The sequence below is a fragment of the Pristiophorus japonicus genome, chromosome 8 (assembly GCF_044704955.1).
Source record: "Pristiophorus japonicus isolate sPriJap1 chromosome 8, sPriJap1.hap1, whole genome shotgun sequence".
Lineage (NCBI taxonomy): Eukaryota > Metazoa > Chordata > Chondrichthyes > Pristiophoridae > Pristiophorus > Pristiophorus japonicus.
This window is the reverse complement of record NC_091984.1, coordinates 62,117,108-62,143,001: the sequence shown is the minus strand read 5'-3', so window position 1 is coordinate 62,143,001 and position 25,894 is coordinate 62,117,108. Positions and strand designations below refer to the sequence as shown.

General features: G+C 43.8%; 1 protein-coding gene across 1 annotated transcript in view; it reads left to right on the top strand.

Annotated features, from left to right (window-relative positions):
• Positions 1 to 25,894, top strand: part of LOC139268084 (AP-1 complex subunit mu-1-like) — a 65,431-nt gene that overhangs the window by 26,858 nt on the left and 12,679 nt on the right. Inside the window, exons 6-9 of the mRNA XM_070886098.1 lie at positions 5,654 to 5,780; positions 7,177 to 7,319; positions 17,343 to 17,414; positions 21,696 to 21,854. Coding sequence (XP_070742199.1) covers positions 5,654 to 5,780; positions 7,177 to 7,319; positions 17,343 to 17,414; positions 21,696 to 21,854 — 501 coding nt within the window. The remainder of the gene's footprint in view (positions 1 to 5,653; positions 5,781 to 7,176; positions 7,320 to 17,342; positions 17,415 to 21,695; positions 21,855 to 25,894) is intronic.

Genomic DNA, 25,894 nt, shown 5'->3' with positions numbered 1-25,894 from the left:
TCAGGATTTTTTCCAATAATTTTCCCACCACTGAGGTTAGGCTGACTGGCCTGTAATTACTCTGTCTATCCCTTTCTCCCTTTTTAAACAAAGGTAGAACATTAGCAGTCCTCCAGTCCTCTGGCACAGCACCTGCAGCCAGAGAGGACTGGAAAATGATAGTCAGAGCCTTTGCTATTTCCTCTTTTGCTTCTCTTAACAGCCTGGGATACATTTCATCTGGGCCTGGGGATTTATCCACTTTCAAAGCTGCCAAACCTTTTAACACTTCCTCTCTCACTCTGTTAATCTCGTCTAATATTTCACACACCTCCTCCCTCATTGCAAAGTCTATCCTTCTATTCCTTTCTCTCTCATATGCCGATCTAGCCTCTCCTGAAATACGTCTATGCTAGTCGTCTTGACTACTCATTGCGGTAGCGAGTTCCACAACCTCACCACTCTCTGGGTAAAGAGGTTTCTCCTGAATTCCTTATTGGATTTATTAGTGACTATCTTTATATTTATGGCCCCTAGTTCTGGTCTCGCAAGTGTAAACATCTTCTCTATGTCTACCCTATAAAAACCCTTTCATAATCTTAAAGACCTCTATCAGGTCACCCCTCAGTCTTCTCTTTTCTAGAGTAACGAGCCCTAGACTGTTCAATCTTTCCTGATAGGTATAACCTCTCAGTTCTAGTATCATTCTAGTAAACCTTTTTTGCACCTTCTCCAATGCCTCTATATCCTTTTTATAATATGGAGTTCAGAACTGTTCACAGAACTCCAAGTGTGGTCCTATACAAGTTTAACATAACTTCCCAGCTTTTCAGTTCTATCCCTCTAGAAATGGACCCCATTTTGCATTTTTATGGCCTTATTAACTTGTGTTGCTACTTTTAGTGATTTATGTATCTGTACCCCCAGATCTCTCTCTTCCTCTACCCCATTTAGACACTTAGGCGATGAAATTCCCTACCTTATCGCCAGCCGTTAGCGTGGCGTAATATGGAGAAAGTGATAGCTGCCGCTCTTCCGCCAGCTGGTGGTGTAGCCCTTAATGTCACCACGGCAAACTTTGACCCTAGCACTGAACGTTGGCATAAAACTAATGTGCAAGCAGGCTGACAGTGCTGCTGTCAGCACCTTTGTCAGTTACCACAATTTTAAAAAGACACACACATCTTTCAGGTAAGTTTGCATTTAAGCTTTTGGACTTTTAAAAACATTTTATTGACGTAGTGGCTTTCTGCAATACTTGTTAAAAGTTTTTTAAGTGTGTAGGGAGTGCTGCTGGATGCCTGCAAGGCCTTTGATGATAAAGGAAAGCCTCTGAGAAGACAGAAAATGCTGCAAATACTCAGCAGGTCAGGCAACATCCGTGGAGAGAAGAGCAGAGTTCATGTCTCGGGTCGAGATGTAGTCTGATGATCTGAGTATTTCTAGCATTTTATGCTGTCATTTCAGATTTACAGCATTCACTCGCAGAGGGAGGAAGAAAACACAGAAGAGGAAGATGCGGAAGAGGAGGAAGCCAAAGAGGAGGAAGCAGAAGGAAGGATGCAACCCAGACAGCCCCTTTCTGGCCAGAATGGAATCATTCGCCTGCGGTACAAGTGACCACAACCCCAATTCCCCTTTCATTATTAGCCCCATACCTTGCCTTCCCTCTGTTACTGACCATCACAGCGTCCTCTTTGTCACGATGCTGAAAAGAAAGCCACCACAAAGCAAACTTTCCAATCCAACTTTAACCATATATGCATCCAATATGACAGTAAGAAATCAAATCACCACCCTTTACATTCCCTTAGTGACTGCCTTTGTGCATCCTACTGATGTCACACAGTGCTACCCCAGTGGTTGCAGCATGGCCGGTGGAAGGCTGCTGACTTTCAGGGGGGCACACTGCAAATGGCCTTGCTGGTCGACCTTGAGGAGCTAGTGGCTGGGAGTGTCAAATCGAGTGAAGGTGTTTCTTCTTCATTTTCTTCTTCACTTTCCTCTCCCTCTTCTTGGCCAACCACTGGGTGGGAACGCTGCATTTCTCGGCTATGTGAAATGAGGAAGGCACAAGGGTGGAATTGTGGTGAGGAGAGGCCGGGAAAGCAAGAGGTGCACGCCAGAAGGAGGATAACGTATGAGGATACTGGCATCTTGTATGCTTTCTGCCCTACTGCTAGCCAAGGGGTTAGCTATCTCCCTGCCAAGAATGGCCTGCACTGTCTTCTCCAAGGAGGTGAGATGAGGTAGGAATGGGAGATGTGCCTCGTGATTGGTATAGATTGTTGGTAGGTGAGTGATTTGGGGTGAGGAGTTGTGCATTGAGCAGTGTCTGAGGCTAGTGATTCAGTTGGTAGGAGAAGGCTTTTGAAGATGCATTGACTGATCTTGACCAGTGGTCTGAGGTCATGAAGCTTCTTTGGGCACTGGAGCCAGGTGGTGGGATGACATTGCTGGCAGTGACGGCCTTGGTGATATGGTCCCACGTCGTTCTTTCTGGAGGGCCGCTCTTGCAGTGTTGACTACCTGCATAAAGTGCTGCATGGGGGACTCTTGGTGCTCCTTCCCTGCCTTGCTGAGCCATCTAGGTTACTGCTGAAGCACTTTTCCCATTTTTTAGGGTTTGGAAGGGAATTCAGCTTTAGGTGCTGAAGAATCCTATTGAGGACTTTTTAAAGTTGATGTTTTTTTTGAAAGGCACTAAGGGCTGAAAAATGCATTTTTTTTTCACTTGATTTTAACTTTTATTAGCTCTGAACGCATTGTCCCTTTAAATCATAGCCTTTTTAATTGCCCATAATTCATTGCGAACTCCACAGCCTTGTTCCCAAAATCTATAAGAAGCTGCCATTCTGCTCCTGGACGAGAACTTCGGGTCGGAAGCCTCTACTAACACCACCAAGTGGGCGTCACACTGCAAGTTAGTGCTGTGCTAAAAATCTTTAGCACCCAATGCGAATTTTTGCCTGGTAGCACTGCAGCTATTTTCAGTGGCTGTAAACCCGAGGCTGTGGTGACATCGGCAGGTTTCTGTCGTTGTCCAATTTCTTTTTTCCAAAGAGTATGTGGCCTCCTTATTCTTCCTACCAAAATGTACTACATTACACTTATCTATATTGAAGTTCATTTGCCAATAACACGCCTATTAATGTCTCAATGCATTTTGTCGCAGTGCTCCTCTGTATTAACTATACCCCCAATTTGGTGTCATCCGCAAATTTTGAAATTATATTTCCAATTCCCAAGTCCAAATTGTTTATGTAAATGGTGAACAATGGTGGTCCCAGCACTGATCCTTGTGGAACACCACTTTCTACCTTTTGCCAATCTGAGTAACTACCTTTAACTCCTCCTCTCTGCTTTCTATTTTGTAGCTAGCTTGCTATCATTCTGATACTTGTCCTCTGACTTCACATGTTCTAACCTTAGTCATGAGTCTACCTTAGCGAAGGCTTTTTGAAATCCAAATATATTACATTGATTACATTTTCTTATCTACGCTTTCTGTTACTTCTTCAAAGAATTCAGTAGGGTTGATCAAGCATGACCTCGCCTTTTGGAATACATACTCTTTATTATATTTTCAGTTTCTAGATGTTTTTCTATTACATCTTTGAGTACTCAATTATCTTTCCTACCCACCGATATTACGCTAATTGGTCTATAGTTCCCTGGACTTGTTCTAGCACCCTTTTTATATAGTAGAATCACATTAACTGTCCACCAATGCTCTAGTTGATTGCTATAATTTAAGATTAGGTTTATCAAAAGAACCATTTATAGCCAGGAAGGGACAACGATCAGCAGTTCCTGCAGGCTATAGGAGCTTCCAACAGCAAATGCTAACTTGGACAAATATATCTGTAGGAAATGTCTTCAACTGAGATTAACTAAACTCAAGATCTCAAAGTTGGACACAATCCAACACATCATGAAGAAAGAAAGATTTCTGGAGCAAGAGTTTCAGAGGGTAGTCTACAAAGAGATAACGAACTGTCAGCGATAGAAGAAGGAGTAGTAACTATTCACAGGTTAGGGAAACAAGAAAGGACAGGCTAAAGCAAGAACTTCCAGAGCAGTTAAGTTAGGAATGCAGTAGTAACAGGAAACTTGATAGAGGAATGGACACTATATTTTGCAATCCCAACAAAGAGTCCCAGATGCTTTGTTGCCTCCCAGGAGCTCCAGTAAAGAACATTTTTGGAAGACTGGAAAAGATTATGGAAGGGAAGAGAGAACATCCAAGATTTTGTGGTCCACGCGGAAGCCAATATAAGAAACGGAAAGCCGCAAGTCCCACAAAAGGTGTTTAGGAGATTAGGAAGCAGGTTTAGGGTCAGGAACTCGAGGGTGATTGTCTCTGAATTATTATTTAGCTACATGCTCGAATATGGAATGATAGGGAGATTATGGACCTCAATGTGTAGTTAAAGGGGTGATGTCAGGAAGACTGTTGCCATTTTGTGGGACATTAGCATCTGTTCTGGGGAAGATAGGAGCTATTCCACAAGGATGGGCTAAATCTGCACAGGCAAGGAGCCAATTAACTGGCAAAATGGATAACTAGGGAAGTGATGAGTCATTTAAACTAGGCAAGAAGGAGGAGCGGAAAATAAATGCAACCTGAAAGAACAAGTAGAGAAGGTAAAGCTAGATGAGATAAATATACAAATTAGAAGAATTTAGCAAAATGAATAGTATGCCAAAGGGAATAAGGGGGGTAGAAGAATCAAATCAAATCAACCCCAGTTATAAGCAGGGAAAAGATTGAGATAAAGGAACAAGGTGTTAACTATGACAAAAAAATTAAAGTTAAAGAAATTTGTATAAATACAAAAAATATGCATGTATTGCAATAAGAAAAATAAACTGGGGGAATGTTTTTTTGTTCATGGGACGTGGGCGTCGTTGGCAAGGCCAGCGTTTATTGCCCATCCCTGAGAAGCAATTATATCACTTGAAAACGTGACCTCAAACTGGGCAGATTGAAAATAAACATACCTGGTTATAATATTTTGGGAGGGACAGAATAGTTAAAAAAGGAGTGGCAATATTGGTGAAGGACGGGATACATGTTGACTGACGTACACAAAAATGGTTAGAGATCAAAGATTAAAAATGTATTTTTACGCTAGTGGAATTTTATTATAAACCCACTGATTGTGGGAGGAAAACAGAAGAGGAAATCTGTACACAAGGTATCACACATGAGAATATTGGAGAAGATTAAAGGGTATAGAATTAGGGGGAGGGTATCAAGTTAGATTTAAAACTAGCTAGAGGGGTGAAACAGAGAGTAGGAGTTAACTGGTAATTTCTCAGACTGGTTGTCCCACAGAGTTCTGTCCTGGGATCATTTTCTGTTCACAGTGTGTATCTATGATTTGGATTTAGAGCTCGAGGGGTTGATATTCAAATTTGCAGATGGTACTAAAATAGGAGGCATAATAAATAATTCCAAATGGTCTGTTTCTGTGTTAGAACTTCCATGTAATTCTACATAATGAACTAGTAAAGATTTGTGCCTTCCTGACATATTCTACAGCATAGTTGGAGCTATAGAAACAGTTTCATCTTGCGTGACGGCAAAATCCGAGCTATAAATTAAATAGTAAGATTGATGAACATGCTAAAGAACTCCAGGATGTCTCAAAGGTGTGAATTTTTGTAGGTAAATGCTCGTGGCTCTGTGGTTCACAGTGAGATTCTGGGGCAGATTCTGATGAACAGCTACCTGAGTGGGATGCCTGAAATCAGTTTGTGTTTCAACGACAATGCTCTTTTCAACCAGAATCAAAGTAAGTAAACAATCTTTGAATGAAGGAAAATGGTCAGCTAGAAAGCTGAGAGTGTCCTATGGAGCAGCCTTATTTCTTATGACCTGATTTACATTATCTTGATTTCTTTGTTGACAAGTAGAAAAAGTCACTTTAACAATGTGTTGTCACTATAAATACAAGCATTTATTGCCAACCAATCTAAACATTGAATCATACAGCACAGTTGGACCATCCTACCTGTGCCGGTTTCTTGAAAGAGCAATCCAATTAGTCCTATTGTCCCACCCTTTTCCCCACAGCCCTGCAATTTTGTCCTTTTCAAGTATATATTTAATTAGCTTTTGAAAGTTCCTATTGAATCTGCTTCATCCACCCTTTCAGGTAGTGCAGACCAGATTGTAACAAATCTGGTCAGATGAGGACGAGCACTAGAGGAAGTCGTTTGAGTAAAGTACCTTTTTAAAAATGCATAAGCCGAGAAATTACTGTTGACTGTGTTGGTAAATGAACACTTACCGTGTTCGAAGGACATTACTTTGCATACTACTTCAACAGATCCATTATTTTATTTAAAATAAATGGGTTAACATTGGAGTTGAAAGCAATGGATGAAGAATATCATACAAATATTTTAAGCATTCAGCTGCTAATATCACCAGCATTAATTTCTACATTATAGTTTTTAAATATCTTTTATTTGTGAAGAGAAATGTACAGCTTAAGTCCAGTTTCATGGAGACCTGACATTTTAAAATAGATCATGATTTATGGTTTTGATGGAAAATTGATGAAATCTGATCCCCACATGTTAAATACACAATGTAATATTCAGCCATTATAAATCATGGTCGTGACACTATTTATATCTCAGCTGACAACATTGAGTTGGGTCAGTAAGTGGCTGCGTTGAACGTGGAGTGATTGACATTCTTTTTCTTCTTAGATGATGATGCAGAGGAGAGATGTGTTCACTAACCCAATTCTCGCCAATCATTCTCTGCTCTGGATCAGCAGCTGGGAATAAACACGATGGTGACCTCCTGGTTTTTCAGAGCAGCTCCTTGCCAACAACAACCCCACCTTAAGCAAAATGTCAGTTCCATAGGAGTATAGTATCAGACCCAAATTAAAATTTTCTCTTATAGCCAGATTTTATTTTTTTTAATCTATAAATGTTGAAGTCAATAGACTGAGGTGCTGTGCTTCAAAGCACTTCCTGCCCCAGTACTTGAACCCAGATAAATATATACTGAGGATCAAAGTCAAAGAAGACATTTCTGCCAGAAAACTTGAATATCTTGTCATACAAATTTGTTTTATTAAAAAAAATTAAACTAACTTACAACATTCAATTTATAGATAAAATGAGTCGAGAGTGTCAGTCCTCATTAATAATAACTTTCTTGTCCCAAAGCAGAAAATATTAATGTAGTGGATTTTGAAGACATCAAATTCCATTCATGCGTCCGGCTGTCTCGTTTTGAAAATGAACGTGTCATCTCCTTCATCCCACCAGACAAGGACTTTGAACTGATGTCCTATCGCGTCACCAGTCGAGTGAGATATTAATGTATTATCCTGTATTGTAATATCACAACACTTGATGAAAGAGTTCTCAAGGAGACGCAGCTGAGAGAGGAAGTAGGCATGTGACGGATCACTTGAGTGAACTCATGGTGTACCATGTTGCTGCATGTTAAATCACCTTTATTTTAACAAGACAAGTACACACATATCTGACATAATTCAAAACAGTGGGCCATTGCAGATAAAGAAAAAACATGTATTTAATTATAGTACTACAACAAAGTCAAAACATTATTTTGAATCACAGCAACAGAACCTGGCTTTCATGCTACTGTCAATTGACTAGCACATCCCTTGACACCTCCAAGGTCATCATTTTGAAATCCAGGGGGGAGTTTTAACCCTAAAAACAGGTGGGTTGGGGTCAGGTGGTAAATTATAGTGTTAAAAATCCGAATCCCAACTAGAACCTGCCTCCAACCCGCACTTCTGATTTTAACAGAGGCAGGACGGGGCGGGCAGCCAAACCCGCTCCCCGGAGGTTGATCGCTCATTTAAATATTATAATGAGGCTGGTAGGCCTCAGATTTAGCCACCATTTTAAATTTAACAGTGGCTGGTCAGGTTTTCGCAGGTCTCGTGAATCTCGCCAGCTAATGGAAGATGAGGACTGCTGGACCAGGAAGGCCCTAGATCCAAGGGACAATCCCTAGTGTGTGTTGAGTTAGCTGATTGCAGCCAGGAATAAAAGTATTAATAGGGGCACCTCACTTGATTTAATGCCTGAGTTAGGAAGACAAAAATCAGTCAGGGTTCCAATCCTGATCGCTATTATCAACCTCTGCTGGAAGTGTGGATTTTCAAGTGAGGACAGGATCTGGCTTGACTGTGATGCTCTTCATAATTGAATAGCTCACCAGTACTCACTGTTCAGATAGGTAGCCAGATTGCAGAGCTGTTAAAGGAACATCAACTTCATGCACCAGTCTCTATTTTTTGTGTTTGGGATTTCCTGGACAACTTTTCTTCCTCAATTAGCACCACCAGCAACACTTCACTGGTCACTTACATCATTTTCTGTTTGTGGAAACTCACTTATTAAACTTGTTCTACCATCTTTGCCTACATAATAGCGAAAGTGCTTTAAAAACAATTCACTGGCTGTAAAGCATCCTGTGAACATTATATAAACACAAGTTGCTTCCTTTTGTCATGATAATGTGACACGGTGACTCTGATATGTTACAGCAGCTTATTTCAATATGACACTACGTATTTGGAGGTCTTTAAATTAATGTGGGTGTTTTGGGCTGTTGAGAACATTCAGGACTGATGTGGATTGTGTGCTTATATACCTTGTTCTAAATTCATAATGGTGGGACTTACCACTGGATTGGTCTATTGAGAATTTATAACAAAATGGTGAGGAGCCATTCAGCTCCCTACCCTGCCAACTATTTTCTTTACTGTTACTCTGCAAGCAGTGTTGAGGACTGTCTGTGTTTCCCCTGGGAATGCATGGAGCTGAGCAGGGACTGTGATGGAGCATCTGAAGTTTATAGATACATATACATGTAAACGCTTGTTTCAACCTAGTGGTGAGGCACTCAGAAGGCTGTTAACCTGTGGGACACACCTTCCATTGTTTTGACAATCTATGTTTCTAGGTCTTAGTCTGGTGATAGTTAAAGGTAATCCAGAAACAACATTGACTGTTGACTGAGAAGCTGTTTTGAGCCCAAAACTGCAGAGCCTTAGGTCTAGAAATTGGATAAAGTCTATTATAATGATTGGCTTAGCACTGAACAGGAGCACCAATATCGAGTGCAGTCTACTGGCCAATAAAGTTTGGCCTAGGCTCTTTGCACTACTTAAAGGGAAAGTGCTTTGTTTCAGAAGAACCTCATAGAAACATAGAAACATAGAAAATAGGTGCAGGAGCAGGCCATTCAGCCCTTCTAGCCTGGAACGCCATTCAACGAGTTCATGGCTGAACATGAAACTTCAGTACCCACTTCCTGATATCACGCCATACCCCTTGATCCCCCGAGTACTAAGGACTTCATCTAACTCCCTTTTGAATATATTTAGTGAATTGGCCTCAACTACTTCCTGTGGTAGAGAATTCCACAGGTTCACCACTCTCTGGGTGAAGAAGTTTCTCCTTATCTCGGTCCTAAATGGCTTACCCCTTATCCTTAGACTGTGACCCCTGGTTCTGGAATTCCCCAACATTGGGAACATTCTTCCTGCATCCATTGTGGATAAAGCCATGACCCAACAGCTAAGAGAGAGGGCGAGGAGATTTTCTGATGTGTCACTGGAGGTCTTGTCTTGGAGGTTCAAAGATGCCATTAGGTCCTCTACCCGCAGGGAGGCAAGAAACCTTCAAGGCAGAACAGCAGAAGGCTGTGGGAGGAGATCGCTGAAGCCGTCAATGCGACGAGTGTTGTCCCCTGGACCCGGAACCAGTGCCACAAAAAGTTTAATGACCTAACACGAGTGGTCAAGGTGAGTGAATGCATCTTCAAATACCATATCCCAATATCTGCACCACAAGCCTCACACATTGCTCAATGCACCACACCCCCATCACTCACCTACCAACAATCTCTAGCAATCCTCAGAATCATAGCTTCACTTCACCCTCACACACTTACCACTGCTGCAAGACTCACACTCATGTATCCCATCTTGAGCACACTTCCAACTATTCAACCGTGGCAGGCACATCACATTGCGCCACACTCACTGACACACTTCCCTTTCTCTTGCAGTCAAAGGTGGCTCATAATCACTGGGAACAGCAGCAGATGGGTGGAGGGGAAGCCAGGGCCCTTGCTGCTGCCTGTCATTCAGTCAGCCCAGACTGCTGCTGCCCATGTAGAGGTGGTGCAGTCTACAGCTGGGCCTTCTAGGCCCAGAGCTACTCGAGGTCGTCCTGCAAGGCCATCTGCAGTCTCTGCCAACAAAAGTCAGCAGTCTTCCACAAGCCATGCTATAGCCACTGGGGGAGCACTTCATAGGAGCACTAGAGTAGGAAAAGGAACATGAAAGGCAGACACTAAGGGAATGCACAAGCCTGATTATTGGACTAATGTTAATTTGGATTTGATATATTTATAAATTATGTTTGGCATGTGTGTTTTGTGGTAGCTCTCAATTCAGCTGTGTGCCCAGGAGCAGGCTGTGGTGTCTGTGACAGAGGGATGGTAAGATAGGGAAGTGGTGAGCAACGGGGATCTGGGATTTCATTCATTGGAGAGTCGCTCAGGGACAGCCCATCCGGAATGGGGACCTGCTGCCTGCTTCCTTCCTTCCTCCTCGCCCTCCTCCTCCTTCTGAGGTGGTCCCAGAATTCGTGGTGGCAAGGGCTATGCCCTCATGATGGCCAAGTGCTGAAAGATGCAGCAGACCACCAGGAAATGGGACACCGCCCCGGCGAGTACCGGAGGGCTCCTCACGAGTGGTCAAGCCAGTGGAACCGATGTTTGAGTACCCCAATCAAGAAAGAAATTGTTATGTATGTAAACTTTACTAGTGTGCAAGACTTGCCACCAGGGGGTGCACCTTTGGCGACTCATGGGTCACCTTGCACACCCTGGGCAAACAGGTATAAAAGACAGTCTACCATGCTGCTTCCTCACTCTGGAGTTACATTAAAGGTCACAACAGTTTCAGCTTACAGTATACAGTCTTGTGGAGTTATTCTGAACAGAACAGTTGGCGACGAGTAACAGATCACGAACTTTCACGCCATTATAGCTGCCGTTGGTATTATTGACAGATTTGTTGAGGGTTATGATTGGGAAGCCTTCGTTGAGCGTCTTGACCAGTACTTCGTGGCCAACGAGCTGGATGCGGAAGAGACCGTGGTCAAGCGCAGGGCGATTCTCCTCACCGTTTGTGGCTCCACAATATATGGCCTCATCAAAAATCTGCTAGCACCGACAAAACCAATGGAGAAGAGTTGTGCACGCTGGTTCGGGAACACCTCAAGCCGAAGGAGAGCATCTTAATGGTCAGGTATCGCTTTTACATGCACCATCGCTCCGAGGGCCAGGGCGAGCTATGTCGCCTTGCGGGACCGTGTGTATTTGCTGGATTTTTGAGGGAAATGTTGCGGGACATTTTCGTGCTTGGAATCGACCACGTGGTCATTCTTTGCAAACTGTTGTCTACCGAATCCCTAGATCTGAGCAAGGCCATCACGATAGCATAGGCCTTCATGTCCACGAACGATAACACTAAACAGATATCTTTGAAGCATCGGAATTCACCGGCATGTACTGTGCATAAAATAACGCCTTCAGCAGGCAGAACTGTACATGGCTGGGCCTACATGCCTGCAGAGGCCAGACCTAGGATGACTCAGAGTCTGCTGTGGGGCGTGAATGCGAATCCATTAACACCATGTTGGCACTGTGGGGGTAATCATCGGGCCCATCAATGTCGATTCAAGCACTACGTGTGCAAGGGAGTGGAACAATGGGGCACCTCCAGCGAGTGTGCAAATGTACTGCGACTCACCACGTGGCAGAGTCGGCAGAAGATGATCGATCTGGAGCGGATTACGCTGAATGAGTAAGAGAGGCAACTCAACCCAAGGCTGAAGCGGAAGTGTATGGGGTACACACCTTCACCACCAAAAGCCCTCCGATAATGTTGAAAGTCAAATTAAATGGCATTCCAGTTTCTATGGAATTGGACACGGGGGCGATGTCAATTATGAATCAAAGGATTTTGAGAAATTGTGGGGCAACAAGGCACAAAGGCCAAAACTAAGCCCGATTCACACCAAGCTGCGCACTTACACCAAAGAGCTCATACCAGTCATTGGCAGTGCGGCAGTGAAGGTATCATACGATGGAACGGTGCATGATTTATCACTGGATTGTACCAGGCGATGGCCCAACACTGTTCGGCAGAAGCTGGCTAGGAAAGATCCGATGGAACTGGGACGACATCAAAGCACTGTCTTCGATGAATGACATCTCGTGCACCCAAGTGCTAAACAAATTCCCGTCGTTATTTGAGCCAGGCATCGGCAACTTCACAGGCGGCAAAGTGCAGATCCATCTAGTCCCTGATGCATGGCCCGTTCATCACAAGACCCGAGCGGTTCCATATATGATGCGAGAGAAAGTCGAGATCGAGCTGGACAGACTTCAACGAGAGGGGATCATATCGCCAATCAAGTTCAACGAGTGGTCCAGTCCAATTTTTCAGGTGTTGAAAAGCGATGGGACGGTCAGAATCTGCGGGGACTACAAGGTAGCGATCAACCGAGTCTCGTTACAGGACCAATACCTATTACCCAAAGCGGATGACCTGTTCGCAACGCTAGCAGGGGGGGAAGTCGTTCACCAAGCTGGACCTAACCTCTGCTTACATGACACACGAGCTGAACCTTCGAAAAAATTGACGTGTATCAACACGCACAAAGGACTGTTCATATACCACAGATGCCCTTTTGGGATTCGCTCGGCTGCGGCCATCTTCCAGAGGAACGTGGAGAGTCTGCTGAAATTGGTTCCGCGCAACGTGGTGTTTCAAGTCGACATCCTGATCACTGGTCGCAACACCACCGAACACTTGCACAACCTGGAAGAGGTTCTAAAGCAACTGGACAGAGTGGGACTCAGGCTGAAACGCTCCGTGTGTTTTCCTGGCGCCAGAGGTCGAATTTCTGGCAGATGGCATCAGACCCACTGACTCCAAGACCGAGGCCATCAAGAATACACCCAGACCACAGAATGTGACGTAGCTGCGTTCGTTCCTGGGACTCCTCAACTATTTTGGTAACTTTCTACCGGGGTTGAGCACTTTGCTGGAACTATTGCATTTATTGCTACGCAAGGGTGATGACTGGGTTTGGGGTAAATCTCGAGACAACCTTTAATAAGGCCAGAAACCTGCTACTTGTATTGTATGACCCGTGTAAACGTTTAGTACTAGCTTGTGATGCATCTTCGTACGGGGTCGGTTGTGTGTTACAGCAAGCCAATGTGTCAGGCAAACTGCAACCGGTTACATATGCTTCCAGAAGCTTATCTAAGGCTGAAAGAGCCTACAGTATGGTTGAGAAAGAAGCATTAACATGCGTATGCGGGCTTAAGAAAATGCATCAATACATATTTGGACTCCGGTTCAAGCTCGAAACCGACTACAATCCGCTCATTTCGCTGTTTTCAGAAAGCAAAGGTATTAACACCAATGCTTCGTTCCGCATCCAAAGATGGGCACTAACATTATCTGTGTATGACTACGTAATCCGCCACAGACCAGGCACTGAGAACTGTGCTGATGCCCTCAGTTGGCTACTATTGCCCACCACCGGGGTGGAAATGGCGCAGCCCGCAGACTTGCTTCTTGTAATGGATGCTTTTGAGAGCGAGGGGTCACCCGTCACGGCTCACCAGATCAGGATCTGGACTAGCCAGGACCCTGTGCTATTACTAGTAAAAAGCTGTGTCCTTAATGGGAGCTGGTCGGCTGTTCCCGGGGAAATCCAAGACGAAATTAAGCCGTTTTACCGACGCAAGGATGAAATGTCCATCCATTCAGATTGTCTCCTATGGGGGAATCACGTAGTTTTGCCAAAAAAAGGCAGGGAAACGTTTATATGTAACCTACACAGTACCTACCCAGGAATAGTCATGATGAAGGCTATCGCCAGGTGGCACGGCATTGACTCGGAATTGGAGTCAGGCGTACACCAATGTAACACTTGCTCACAGTTGAGCAATGCACTAAGGGAGGCCCCACTGAGTCTGTGGTTCCTAGAAGCAGTGGACGCTTACTCTAAATGGACTGAATGTGTAATAATGTCATCATGTACGTCCACTGACACCATTGAAAGCTTCCAGGCCATGTTCGCCACTCATGGTTTGCCTGACGTCCTTGTTAGTGACAATGGACCATGTTTTACCAGCTCGGAATTCAACGAGTTCATGACCCGCAATGGCATTAAAATGTCAGGTCTGCCCCGTTTAAGCCCACATCCAATGGTCAAGCAGAACGGGTAGTCCAAACTATCAAGCAGAGCTTGAAATGCGTGACGGACGGTTCCCTGCAGACCCGGTTATCTCGGGTTCTGCTCAGCTACCGGATGTGACCCCACTCGCTTACTGGTGTTCCCCCTGCAGAATTGTTAATTAAGAGAGCACTCAAAACCAGGCTCTCCTTAGTCCACCCAGATCTCAATGATTATGCAGGAACCAGGCGCCACCGGCATAACGTGTACCACGATCGCGCAGCTGTATCGCGTGACATTGAGGTTAATGATCCTATGTTTGTTCTTAATTACGGTCATGGTCCCACATGGGTTACTGGCACTGTTTTAGCCAAGGAGGGGAATACAGTATTTGTTGTCAAACTTTTGAATGGACAAACGTGCAGAAAGCATTTGGATCAGACCAAACAGCGATTCACTGACAACCAAGAACAGTTTGAAGAGGACATTACCATCATTGATCCACCAACACACAATCGACCAGCAATTGACCTTGCAGTCAACCACGAGGATGAACCCACCATGCCTGACAGCCCGATCAGACCAGCCGCGTTGCAGTGCAGCAATGATCTGACCAACTCACCCTTGCCAGAACTTCAACTCAGGCGATCAACCCGGGAACGTAAAGTCCCGGATCGCCTCAACTTGTAAATAACTTGTATCTAAGACTTTGCAGGGGGAGTGATGTTATGTATGTAAACTTTACTATTGTGTAAGACTTGCCACCAGGAGGCGCACCTGTTGGAGACCCTAGGGTCACCTGCACACCCCGGGCAAGCAGGTATAAAAGGCTGTTTACCATGCTGCTTCCTCACTCTAGAGTTACATTAAAGAGACCAAGGTCACAACAGTTTGAGCTTACAGTATACAGTCTTGTGGAGTTATTCTGAACGTAACAGAAATAAAGACTGGCATTTATATAGCCCCTTTCATGACCACTGGATATCCCAAAGCGCTTTACAGCCAATGAAGTACTTTTTGAAGTGTAGTCACTGTTGTTATGTAGGAAATGCGGCAGCCAATTTGCACACAGCAAGCTCCCAGAAACAACAATGTGAAAATGACCAGATAATCTGTGTTAGTGATGTTGATTGAGATATGAGCATTCGCCAGGATGCCGGGGATAACTCCCCTACTTTTCAAAATAGTGCCACGGGATCTTTTACGTCCACCTGGTTTAATGTCTCATCTGAAAGATGACATCTCCGACAGTGCAGCACTCCCTCAGTACTGCACTGCAATGTCAGCCTCGATTTTTGTGCTCAAGTCTCTGGAGTGGGACTTGAACCCAGAACCTTTTAACTAAGGGGTGAGGCGCTTCCAACTGAGCCACGGCTGGCACATTCTCGATGGCCTGCTTGATGAAGTTCCACGTGGCCGCATGGCTGTCATTATATGATTGCTGGCCACGAGTGGTGGAGTTGCAAAAGGGAGTAATCAGTCAGGTGCAGAGCAGATATCTCTTGTCTCTGAGCAGCCACCCTCTGGTTTGATATGGTGGCTGGAAGATTGACAACACATTAGACTGGTGCAGGATTAACAGCATCATGACTGCTGCCAGGACAGTGGGCATTCACCATCATCATGTGTTGGGCATGGTCGCACAACTGCACATTAAGTGAGTGGTAGCCTTTGCAGTTAGAGAACATCTCGGGATTGGTGTGCAGCTCCCACAAAGCACCATAGGGAAGCCCAATGTCCTGCTAAAGCCACATACACACTCCTCCTGCCTCTCTTTGTTCAGAGAGAACACAACATAATCCCTTCTCCTGGTGTAGAGAGCCTCTGTGACCAGATGCAGCGATGGCGGCAAACTGGGAGATGTTAGCTATGTCTCCTGCTGCAGCCTGGAAGGATCCAATGGCAGAAAACTGAAGGCCATGGTGACCTTGAGAGTCACTGGCAGTGCCATTTTCACCCTGCTCTGAAGCTGCAGGTCTGGTTGTAGGAGATGGCAGAGCTCTGACCACCTCCTTGGTGAAGCGGAGCCTGGCTTAAGTGCAGGAAGAATAAGTGCTCCCTGAAAACGCTAGATGGGTAAGGCCTCCTGCTGACAACCCTCCCGCCCCTCCTCCTCCCTCTGTGAGCATCTTATCCTCTTCTTCGTTGCCTCTGGTTCATCTCCCTGTCATTCTCGAGTGTGAGGGGGACTGCAAGTAGAGCCTCCATGACTGGGAGCAAGTGATGTGAGTAGAACCCTTTAATTGAGAAGCAAGTCGTTCTCCACCTGCAGCAACACTCCCTGTAACCTCAGCAACTTTAAATAACTGTAGAAAGCTTCAAACAGTTGCACAAACTTACTCCGAGCCAGTAGAAATGAAAAAGCGAGTCTGTTGCAAGTGGTTGATTCTTTAAGAAGCGCTGGTGGGGTGTCCTCTCTGCATGTGTTCAGCTGGGCGTAATTTGGAGAGGGTGTTAAAAGGAGCGACGAGGTCCAAAATGGCAAGTCGTGCATCAAATCGGCATTGCATGCTAATTGACATCACGATTGTGATATATTCTTAAGACAGCACACACACTCACACAAGATGGCTCATAAACAGAAACTTGTCATCATGTGACCTTGCCACGTGATCCTTTACTATTTACATCAGTAGTCACATTACCACAGTAGTCCACTAGGTGGTGCGCTATTACAACGATCTGCCTCATCTAAATATCTGCAGCAGCGAGCGCAGGCAACGGCAGCGTTGCCAGCCTGCCCAGAAGGCAGCTGCCGCGGTCCTTGTCATAAGTGGGCGGAAGCGAAGTGGCTGCCATTTTTTCTTCCAAACCGGCCTTAAAGTCAGCGCAAACGAGTCCAATTTCTCAACCTTAGTCTTTCAGTAAATTACAGGGGTTATTATAAGAGCATTTACTTTGTTGATGCAAAGTTGAATTGGAAGGAATGAAAACTTTGTGTATATAATAAATGTTGTAGATCTTAGTATACATAATGAAGGAATAAGTGATTGAAGAGATTTATTTCTCTGAATAAACTGCTTAAGTTGTAAAAGAATTGTTGTACGAATGATCCTGTGGTACATATGTCTGTTCAGGTCAAACCATTTCTAATGGTTGAAGCAGCTGTGCAGAGATACACGCACAGCAGAATGGAGATCACAGCAAAGGTAAGGAAAGGAATAGGAAGACTAGGAATGCTTTGTGTATGAAATACACCAGATGCTTTAGTTGGTCTTTTTTGCAGTGTATAAGAACAATGTGAGAGACCCTGCTTTTATAAGATACCTCATCATCAAACATCCTTTCGACAATTTTTCAAAAATATTTCTGTTCCCCTTTCTTCTCTCCTTAACCTCCTCTCCATTATTCTTTGGATAAGTGAGTTGACACGTGACCTACTTTCAGTTCTCTGCGAACCTCATTCATGGACCAGGACAATGGGAAGGGTATGGAATTTGTGCTCTATCCATTTGCTATATTTCACAAGATATGATTAGGTTTCCTTACTGTTACTGCATCCTGCAGTGTTAGTTTCAGTGAGGTATTCACCAATAACCCAGATCTTTCAGCTGGTATTGTGCCCTATAATGAAGAGCCATTTAACTAATTTCTCATTGTTTATATTGCTCCTCCCTAGGCCCTCTACCCTTCATTTGACCATTTAAATGCTGTAGCAAAACTTCCCTGCTTTTATACTCCATCCCCTTTGCAATAAAGGCCAAGAGTCCATTGGCCTTCCTGATCACTTGCTGTACCTGCATACTAACCTTTTGTGTTTCATGCACAAGTACCCTCAGGTCCCGCTGTACTGCAGCACTTTGCAATTTTTCTCCATTTAAATAATAACTTGCTCTTTGATTTTTTTTCTGCCAAAGTGCATGACCTCACACTTTCCAACATTATACTCCATCTGCCAAATTTTTGCCCACTCTCTTAGTCTGTTTATGTCGTTTTGCAGATTTTTTGTGTCCGCCTCACACATTTCTTTTCTTCCCATCTTTGTATTGTCAGCAAACTTGGCTACGTTACACTCAGTCCCTTCCTCCAAGTCATTAATATAGATTGTAATTAGTTGGGGTCCCAGCATTGATCCCTGCAGCAGCCCACTAGTTACTGATTGCCAACTCGAGAATGAACCATTTATCCCGACTCTCTGATCTCTGTTAGTTAGCCAATCCTCTATCCATGCTAATATATTACCCAACCCCGTGAACTTTTATCTTGTGCAGTAACCTTTTATGTGGCACCTTATCGAATGCCTTCTGGAAGTCCAAATACACCACATCCACTGGTTCCCCTTTATCCACCCTGTTGTTACATCCTCAGAGTTCCAGCAAATTTGTCAAACGTGATTTCCCTTCATAAATCCATGCTGACTCTGCCTGACTGAATTATGCTTTTCCAAATGTCCTGCTACTGCTTCTTTAATAATGGACTCCAACATTTTCCCAACCACAGATGTTAGGTTAACTGGTCTATAGTTTCCTGCTTTTTGTCTGCCTCCTTTTTTAAATAGTGGCGTTACATTTGCAGTTTTCCAATCTGCTGGGACCTCCCCAGAATCCAGGGAATTTTAGTAAATTACAACCAATGCATCCACCATCCCTGCCGCTACTTCTCTTAAGACCCAAGGATGCAAGTCAACAGGTCCAGGGGATTTAGACGCCTTTAGTCCCATTATCTTACTGAGTACCACCTCCTTAGTGATTGTAATTGTGTTAAATTCTTCCCCCCACCCCTGACTCCATAGCCGCTTGACTATCCACTGTTGGGATATTTTTAGTGTCCTCTACGGTAAAGACTTATACAAAATATTTGTTCAGAGTTTCTGCCATCTCCATGTTCCCCATCACTAATTCCCCGGTCTTGTCCTCTAAGGGACCAACATTTACTTTAGCAAGTCTTTTCCTTTTTATATACCTGTAGAAACTCTTGCTATCTGTTTTTATATTTCGTGCTAGTTTACTTTCATTGTCTATCTTCCCTTTCTTAATCATTTTTTTAGTCATTCTTTGCTGGCTTTTAAAAGCTTCCCAATCTTCTGTCCTCCCACTAGTTTTGGCCACTTTGTATGTCCTTGTTTTTAATTGGATACCATCCTTTATTTCTTTAGTTTCTCTTACACCCTTTCCTCCTCACTGGAATATATTTTTCTTGAGTGTTATGAAATATCTCCTTAAATATATGCCACTGTTCATCAACTGTCCTACACTTTAATCTATTTTCCCAGTCCACTTTAACCAACACTGCCCTCATACTTTTGTAGTCTCCTTTATTTAAGCTTAGTACGCTGGTTTGAGATCCAACTTTCTCGCCCTCCATCTGAATTTGAAATCCAACCATGCTATGATCACTCGTTCCAAAGGGATCCTTTACTAGGAGATTGTTTATTAATCCTGTCTCATTGCACAGGACCAGATCTAAGATAGCCTGGCCACTGGTTGGTTCCGTTACATATTGCTCAAGGAACCCATCCCTTATGTACTCTATGAACTCTTCCTCTAGGCTACCCTGACCAACTTGATTTGTCCAATCAATCTGGAGGTTAAAATCACCCATGATTATTGCTGTTCCCTTTTTACAAGCCTCCACTATTTCTTAGTAGCAACTCTGTTGGTCGGAGTATAAACAGTTAGGGGGCCTGTAGACTACACCTACCAGTGACTTTTTTCCCTTATTATTCCTAATCTTTACCCAAACTGTTTCAACATCCTGATCATTTGAACCAATATTGTTTCTCACTATTGCAGTGATTTCATCCTTTATCAACAGAGCTACCCCACCTCCTTTTCCTTTCTGTCTGTCCTTCCAAATTGACAAGTACCCCTGAATGTACCCACAAGATAAAAGTTCACTGGGTTGGGGGTAATATATTAGCATGGATAGAGGATTGGCTAACTAACAGAGTCGGAATAAATGGTTCATTCTTTGGTTGGCAACCAGTAACTAATGGTGTGCCACAGGGATCAGTGCTGGGACCCCAACTATTTACAATCTATAACGACTTGGAAGAAAGGACCGAGTGTAACGTAGCCAAGTTTGCTGACGATACAAAGATGGGAGGAAAAGCAACGTGTGAGGAGGACACAAAATCTGCCAAGGGACATAGACAGGCTGAGTGAGTGGGCAAAAATTTGGCAGATGGAGTATAATGTTGGAAAGTGTGAGGTCATGCACTTTGGCAGAAAAAAATCAAAGAGCAAGTTATTATTTAAATTGTAATTTTTCTCTAAGTGCCGCAGTACAGCGGAACCTGGGGGTACTTGTGCATGAAACGCAAAAGGATAGTATGCAGGTACAGCAAGTGATCAGGAAGGCCAATGGTATCTTGGCCTTTATTGCAAAGGGGATGCAGTATAAAAGCAGGGAAGTCTTGCTGCAGCTATACAAGGTATTGGTGAGGCCACACCTGGAATACTGCATGCAGTTTTGGTTTCCATATTTACGAAAGGATATACTTGCTTTGGAGGCAGTTCAGAGAAGATTCACTAGGTTGATTCCGGGGATGAGGGGGTTGACTTATGAGGAAAGGTTGAGTAGGTGGGCCTCTACTCATTGGAATTCAGAAGAATGAGAGGCGATCTTATCGAAATGTATTAAGCTTATGAGAGGGCTTGACAAGCTAGATGCAGAGAGGATGTTTCCACTTATGGGGGAGACTAGAACTAGAGGGCATGATCTTACAATAAGGGGCCGCCCATTTAAAACAGAGATGAGGAGAAATTTCCTCTCAGAGGGTTGTAGATCTGTGAAATTCACTGCCTTAGAGAGCTGTGGAAGCTGGGACATTGAATAAATTTAAGACAGAAATAGACAGTTTCTTAAACGATAAGGGGAGAAGGGGTTATGGGGTACGGGCGGGGAAGTGGACCTTAAGTCCATGATCAGATCAGCCATGATCTGATTGAATGGCGGAGCAGGCTTGAGGGGCCATATGGCCTACTCCTGTTCCTATTTCTTATATTCTTATGTTCTTATGTTTAGTTCCCAGTCTTGGTCACCTTGCAACCACGTCTCTGTTACGGCTATCAGTTCATACCCATCTGTAACTATTTGTGCCGACAGCTCATCTAATTTGTTACAAATGCTGCGTGCATTCAGTTAAAAGCTTTTAAATGTGTTATCTTACTATTTTCTCCTGCTATGACCGCAGTTTCTGATACACTCATGTTTATAAATTCTGTCCCTACCTGTCATGCTCTGGTTTTCGTGTCCCCCAATGCTACCCTGCTCTATTGCCTTCACCTTGTTCTTTGAGCTTTTAGATTTCTGCTCACCTGGATTACACATGCAGTCCAGCAATTAACTCCATACAGACCAGGGCTTCTGGATTGTGTGGGTCAGGATCATGTCCACTGAGCCATCAAAGCCGGTCCACATGTAAATGTAACAGTTAGAATCCAGATAAGAAAGATCCTCTCAAGTTGACTATGTCTGTGATGTTGCAGGTTAAAGGACAGTTCAAAGAGCGCCTGACTGCTACAGATGTTGCCATCATCATCCCTGTCCCCAGCGATGCTTCATCTCCCAAATTCAGCACAGCTAAAGGTTGTGTAGAATGGGCGCCTGAGGATAGTGCTATTATCTGGTTTATAAATTCAATGAAAGTAAGTCCAGGTAAACATATTATCTATCAGTTATGTGTATATATTGGGGGCAATTGGATAGCTGGCGACAGATGGTTGCCATTACAGCAGGAAAGTTTTACACTAATATGTGTGTGCTTCTATTTCTCAGAATTCTGGCAGAATTCAAGTATTAAAGAAATCCAAAATTATTGAGTTTGGTTCACTTCAGACCTTAACTCCTGGTGAAAGAGTGCAATAGGATTATATGTGAAGAATTTATACAGAATTGCCTAACACACCACTCCGTCAGTGGCAGATGGGAGATCTGTGAGAATAGTCTGAGCTGAATCTTCCTTCGATTTCCTTTCTCTTTTGGGGAAGCATGTGGTCTCTGTTCTGCACCTCCCCCTGATGGCAAAGCTGAGATTGAGACCTTAGCATGCGAGGACTGATGGGCGTAAGCTCTTGCCTTACAACTCCCACACACTATCCTGCCCCACTATCCTTAATCTGCATTTTTTTTTTAGTATTAGGGATCTAATTTTAAATTTGAATATGTTGACATTTGTAAGCCAACTAAATATTGATTCACAGTATTCAATACTCCAAAAACTTCCAAACAACTTTCAGTTGTGCTGCCACTTTTGTAGTACAGACTCTGCTTCTTGCTATGAAACATTGCTCGGCTGGAGTTTTGCATCCAGAAAATCTTTATACTGCCATTTCCCTGTTGGTCCCTACTGGCCGGTGAGAAATGTATAAGCTAGAATAAACCATGACCGAAGTACTTCCTTAGCCATTGACTTTCACCACAAATACTTGGTTTCGTTAACTGACGTTGCTGAGTCGAAAGAAAAAAAGTCACAGCCTTATTATAAAAAATGTTTCTTTAACAATTATAGCTGATTATTTGAAATAGGACCAATATGCTTCTGAGTGCATTTAATGAAAAATTCCTCACCATTTCTACAGCAGTCAATGGTGTGTGTTCGTGGAATCAGTCATTCCCTGTTATCTGTGCTTTACTATGTACATGAAACAATAAACCAACAGACACCATAAAACATCTGTTTAGTGTATATTTCCCCAACATTTTCTGAGGACACGAAGTCCTTCTATTTTCTTCATTGTACCCGGTATCACTGGACTATACCAAATAGCACAGACAGTAGATCAGATCTCCACCAATGTCTGGCACTCTGCGTTGGCTATTAATAGTTCACAAAATCAGAGAATTATTTCCTCTTTTCCTGCAACCAATGGGGAAGCCCACAGCATCACATTTTAGATTGGAAACCCAGTAACACTGCAGGGGGAAGGGGCGAATCTGCATCCTTACTACACCTGTATGCCAATGTACTGCGCCACCACACAGCCTCCATCATTAAAGCTAGTTTGAGGATTTAATATCTATAATTGGGAACATCGAAGCCATCGTCTTTGGTCCTCACCACAAACTCTCTTCCCTGATCACCGTTTCCATCCCTGCCAAATGTCTGAAGCTGAGCCAGACCATTCGCAACCTTGGTGTTGTGTATGACCCCAAGATGAGCTTCCGACCATACATCCGCTCCATCACCGAGGCTGCCTACTTTTATCTCTGTAACATCACTGATTCTGACCCCTGCCTCAGCTCATCTGCTGCTGAAACCTTCAACCACGCCATTGTTACCTCTAGACTTGACTATTACAATGCTCTCCTTGCCGGCCTCCTATCTTCCGCCCTACATATACTTCTGCTCATCCAAAACTCTGCTGTCCATATCTTAACTCGCGCCAAGTCCCATTCATCCATCACCCCAAATCCCGTTCACTCATCATCTCTGTGCTTGCTGATGTACACTGGCCCCCGGTCCAACAACACCTCAATTTTAAAATCTTCATCCTTGTTTTCAAATCTCTCCATGGCCTCGTCCCTCCCTATTTCGGTGACCACCACCAGCCCTGCAAGCCATCGAGATCTCTGCACTCTTCCATTTCTGGCCTCTTGCACATCTCCGGTTTTAGACGCTCCACCATTGGCAGCTATGCTTTGCTGCATTGGCCCTGAAATGGAATTCCCTCCCGAAACCTCTCCGCCTCTCTACCTGTCTCTCCTCCTTTAAGAGGCTCCTTAAAACCTCTCTCTTTGACTAAGCTTTTGGTCATATGTCCTGATATCTCCTCCTGTGGGTTGGTGTCAATTTTTTTTTATTGATAACGAAGGGCGGCAAGAGAAGTGATAACCAGCCGTGGATAACCAAGGAAATAAAGGAGAGTATCAAATTAAAAACCAATGCGTATAAGGTGGCCAAGGTTAGTGGGAAACTAGAAGATTGGGAAAATTTTAAACGACAGCAAAGAATGACTAAGAAAGCAATAAAGAAAGGAAAGATAGATTACGAAAGTAAACTGGCGCAAAACATAAAAACAGATAGTAAAAGCTTTTACCGATATATAAAACGGAAGAGAGTGACTAAAGTAAATGTTGGTCCCTTAGAAGATGAGAAGGGAGATTTAATAATGGGAAATGTGGAAATGGCTGAGACCTTAAACAATTATTTTGCTTCCGTCTTCACAGTGGAAGACACAAAAACAATGCCAAAATTTGCAGGCCACAGGAATGTGGGAAGGGAGGACCTTGAGACAATCACTATCACTAGGGGAGTAGTGCTGGACAGGCTAATGGGACTGAAGGTAGACAAGTCCCCTGGTCCTGATGAAATACATCCCAGGGTATTAAAAGAGATGGCTGAAGTTATAGCAGATGCATTCGTTATAATCTACCAAAATTCTCTGGACTCTGGGGAGGTACCAGCGGATTGGAGAGCAGCTAATGTAACGCCTCTGTTTAAAAAAGGGGGCAGGCAAAAGGCAGGTAACTATAGGCCGGTTAGTTTAACATCTGTAGTGGGGAAAATGCTTGAAACTATCATTAAGGAAGAAATAGCGGGACATCTGGATAGGAATAGTGCAATCAAGCAGACGCAGCATGGATTCATGAAAGGGAAATCATGTTTAACTAATTTACTGGAATTCTTTGAGGATATAACGAGCATGGTGGATAGAGGTGTACCGATGGATGGTGGTGTATTTAGATTTCCAAAAGGCATTCGATAAGGTGCCACACAAAAGGTTACTACAGAAGATAAAGGTACGCGGAGTCAGAGGAAATGTATTAGCATGGATAGAGAATTGGCTGGCGAACAGAAAGCAGAGAGTCGGGATAAATGGGTCCTTTTCCGGTTGGAAATCAGTGGTTAGTGGTGTGCCACAGGGATCAGTGCTGGGACCACAACTGTTTGCAATATACATAAATGACCTAGAAGAGGGGACAGAGTGTAGTGCAACAATATTTGCAGATGACACTAAGATTAGTGGAAAAGCGGGTTGTGTAGAGGACTCAGAGAGACTGCAAGAAGATTTGGATAGGTTAAGCGAATGGGCTAAGGTTTGGCAGATGGAATACAATGTCGGAAAGTGTGAGGTCATCCACCTTGGGGAAAAAAACAGTAAAAGGGAATATTATTTGAATAGGGAGAAATTACAACATGCTGTGGTGCAAAGGGACCTGGGGGTCCTTGTGCATGAATCCCAAAAGGTTAGTTTGCAGGTGCAGCAGGTAATCAGGAAGGCAAATGGAATATTGGCCTTCATTGCGAAAGGGATGGAGTACAAAAGCAAGGAGGTCTTGCTGCAACTGTATAAGGTATTGGTAAGGCCGCACCTGGAGTACTGCGTGCAGTTTTGGTCACCTTACTTAAGGAAGGATATACTAGCTTTGGAAGGGGTACAGAGACGATTCACTCGGCTGATTCCAGAAATGAGGGGGTTACCTTATGATGATAGATTGAGTCGACTAGGTCTTTACTCCTTGGAGTTCAGAAGGATGAGGGGTGATCTTATAGAAACATTTAAAATCATGAAAGGGATAGACAAGATAGAGGCAGAGAGGTTGTTTCCATTGGTGGGGGAGACTAGAACTAGGGGGCACAGCCTCAAAATACGGAGGAGCCAATTTAAAACCGAGTTGAGAAAACATTTCTTCTCCCAGAGGGTTGTGAATCTGTGGAATTCTCTGCCCAAGGAAGCAGTTGAGG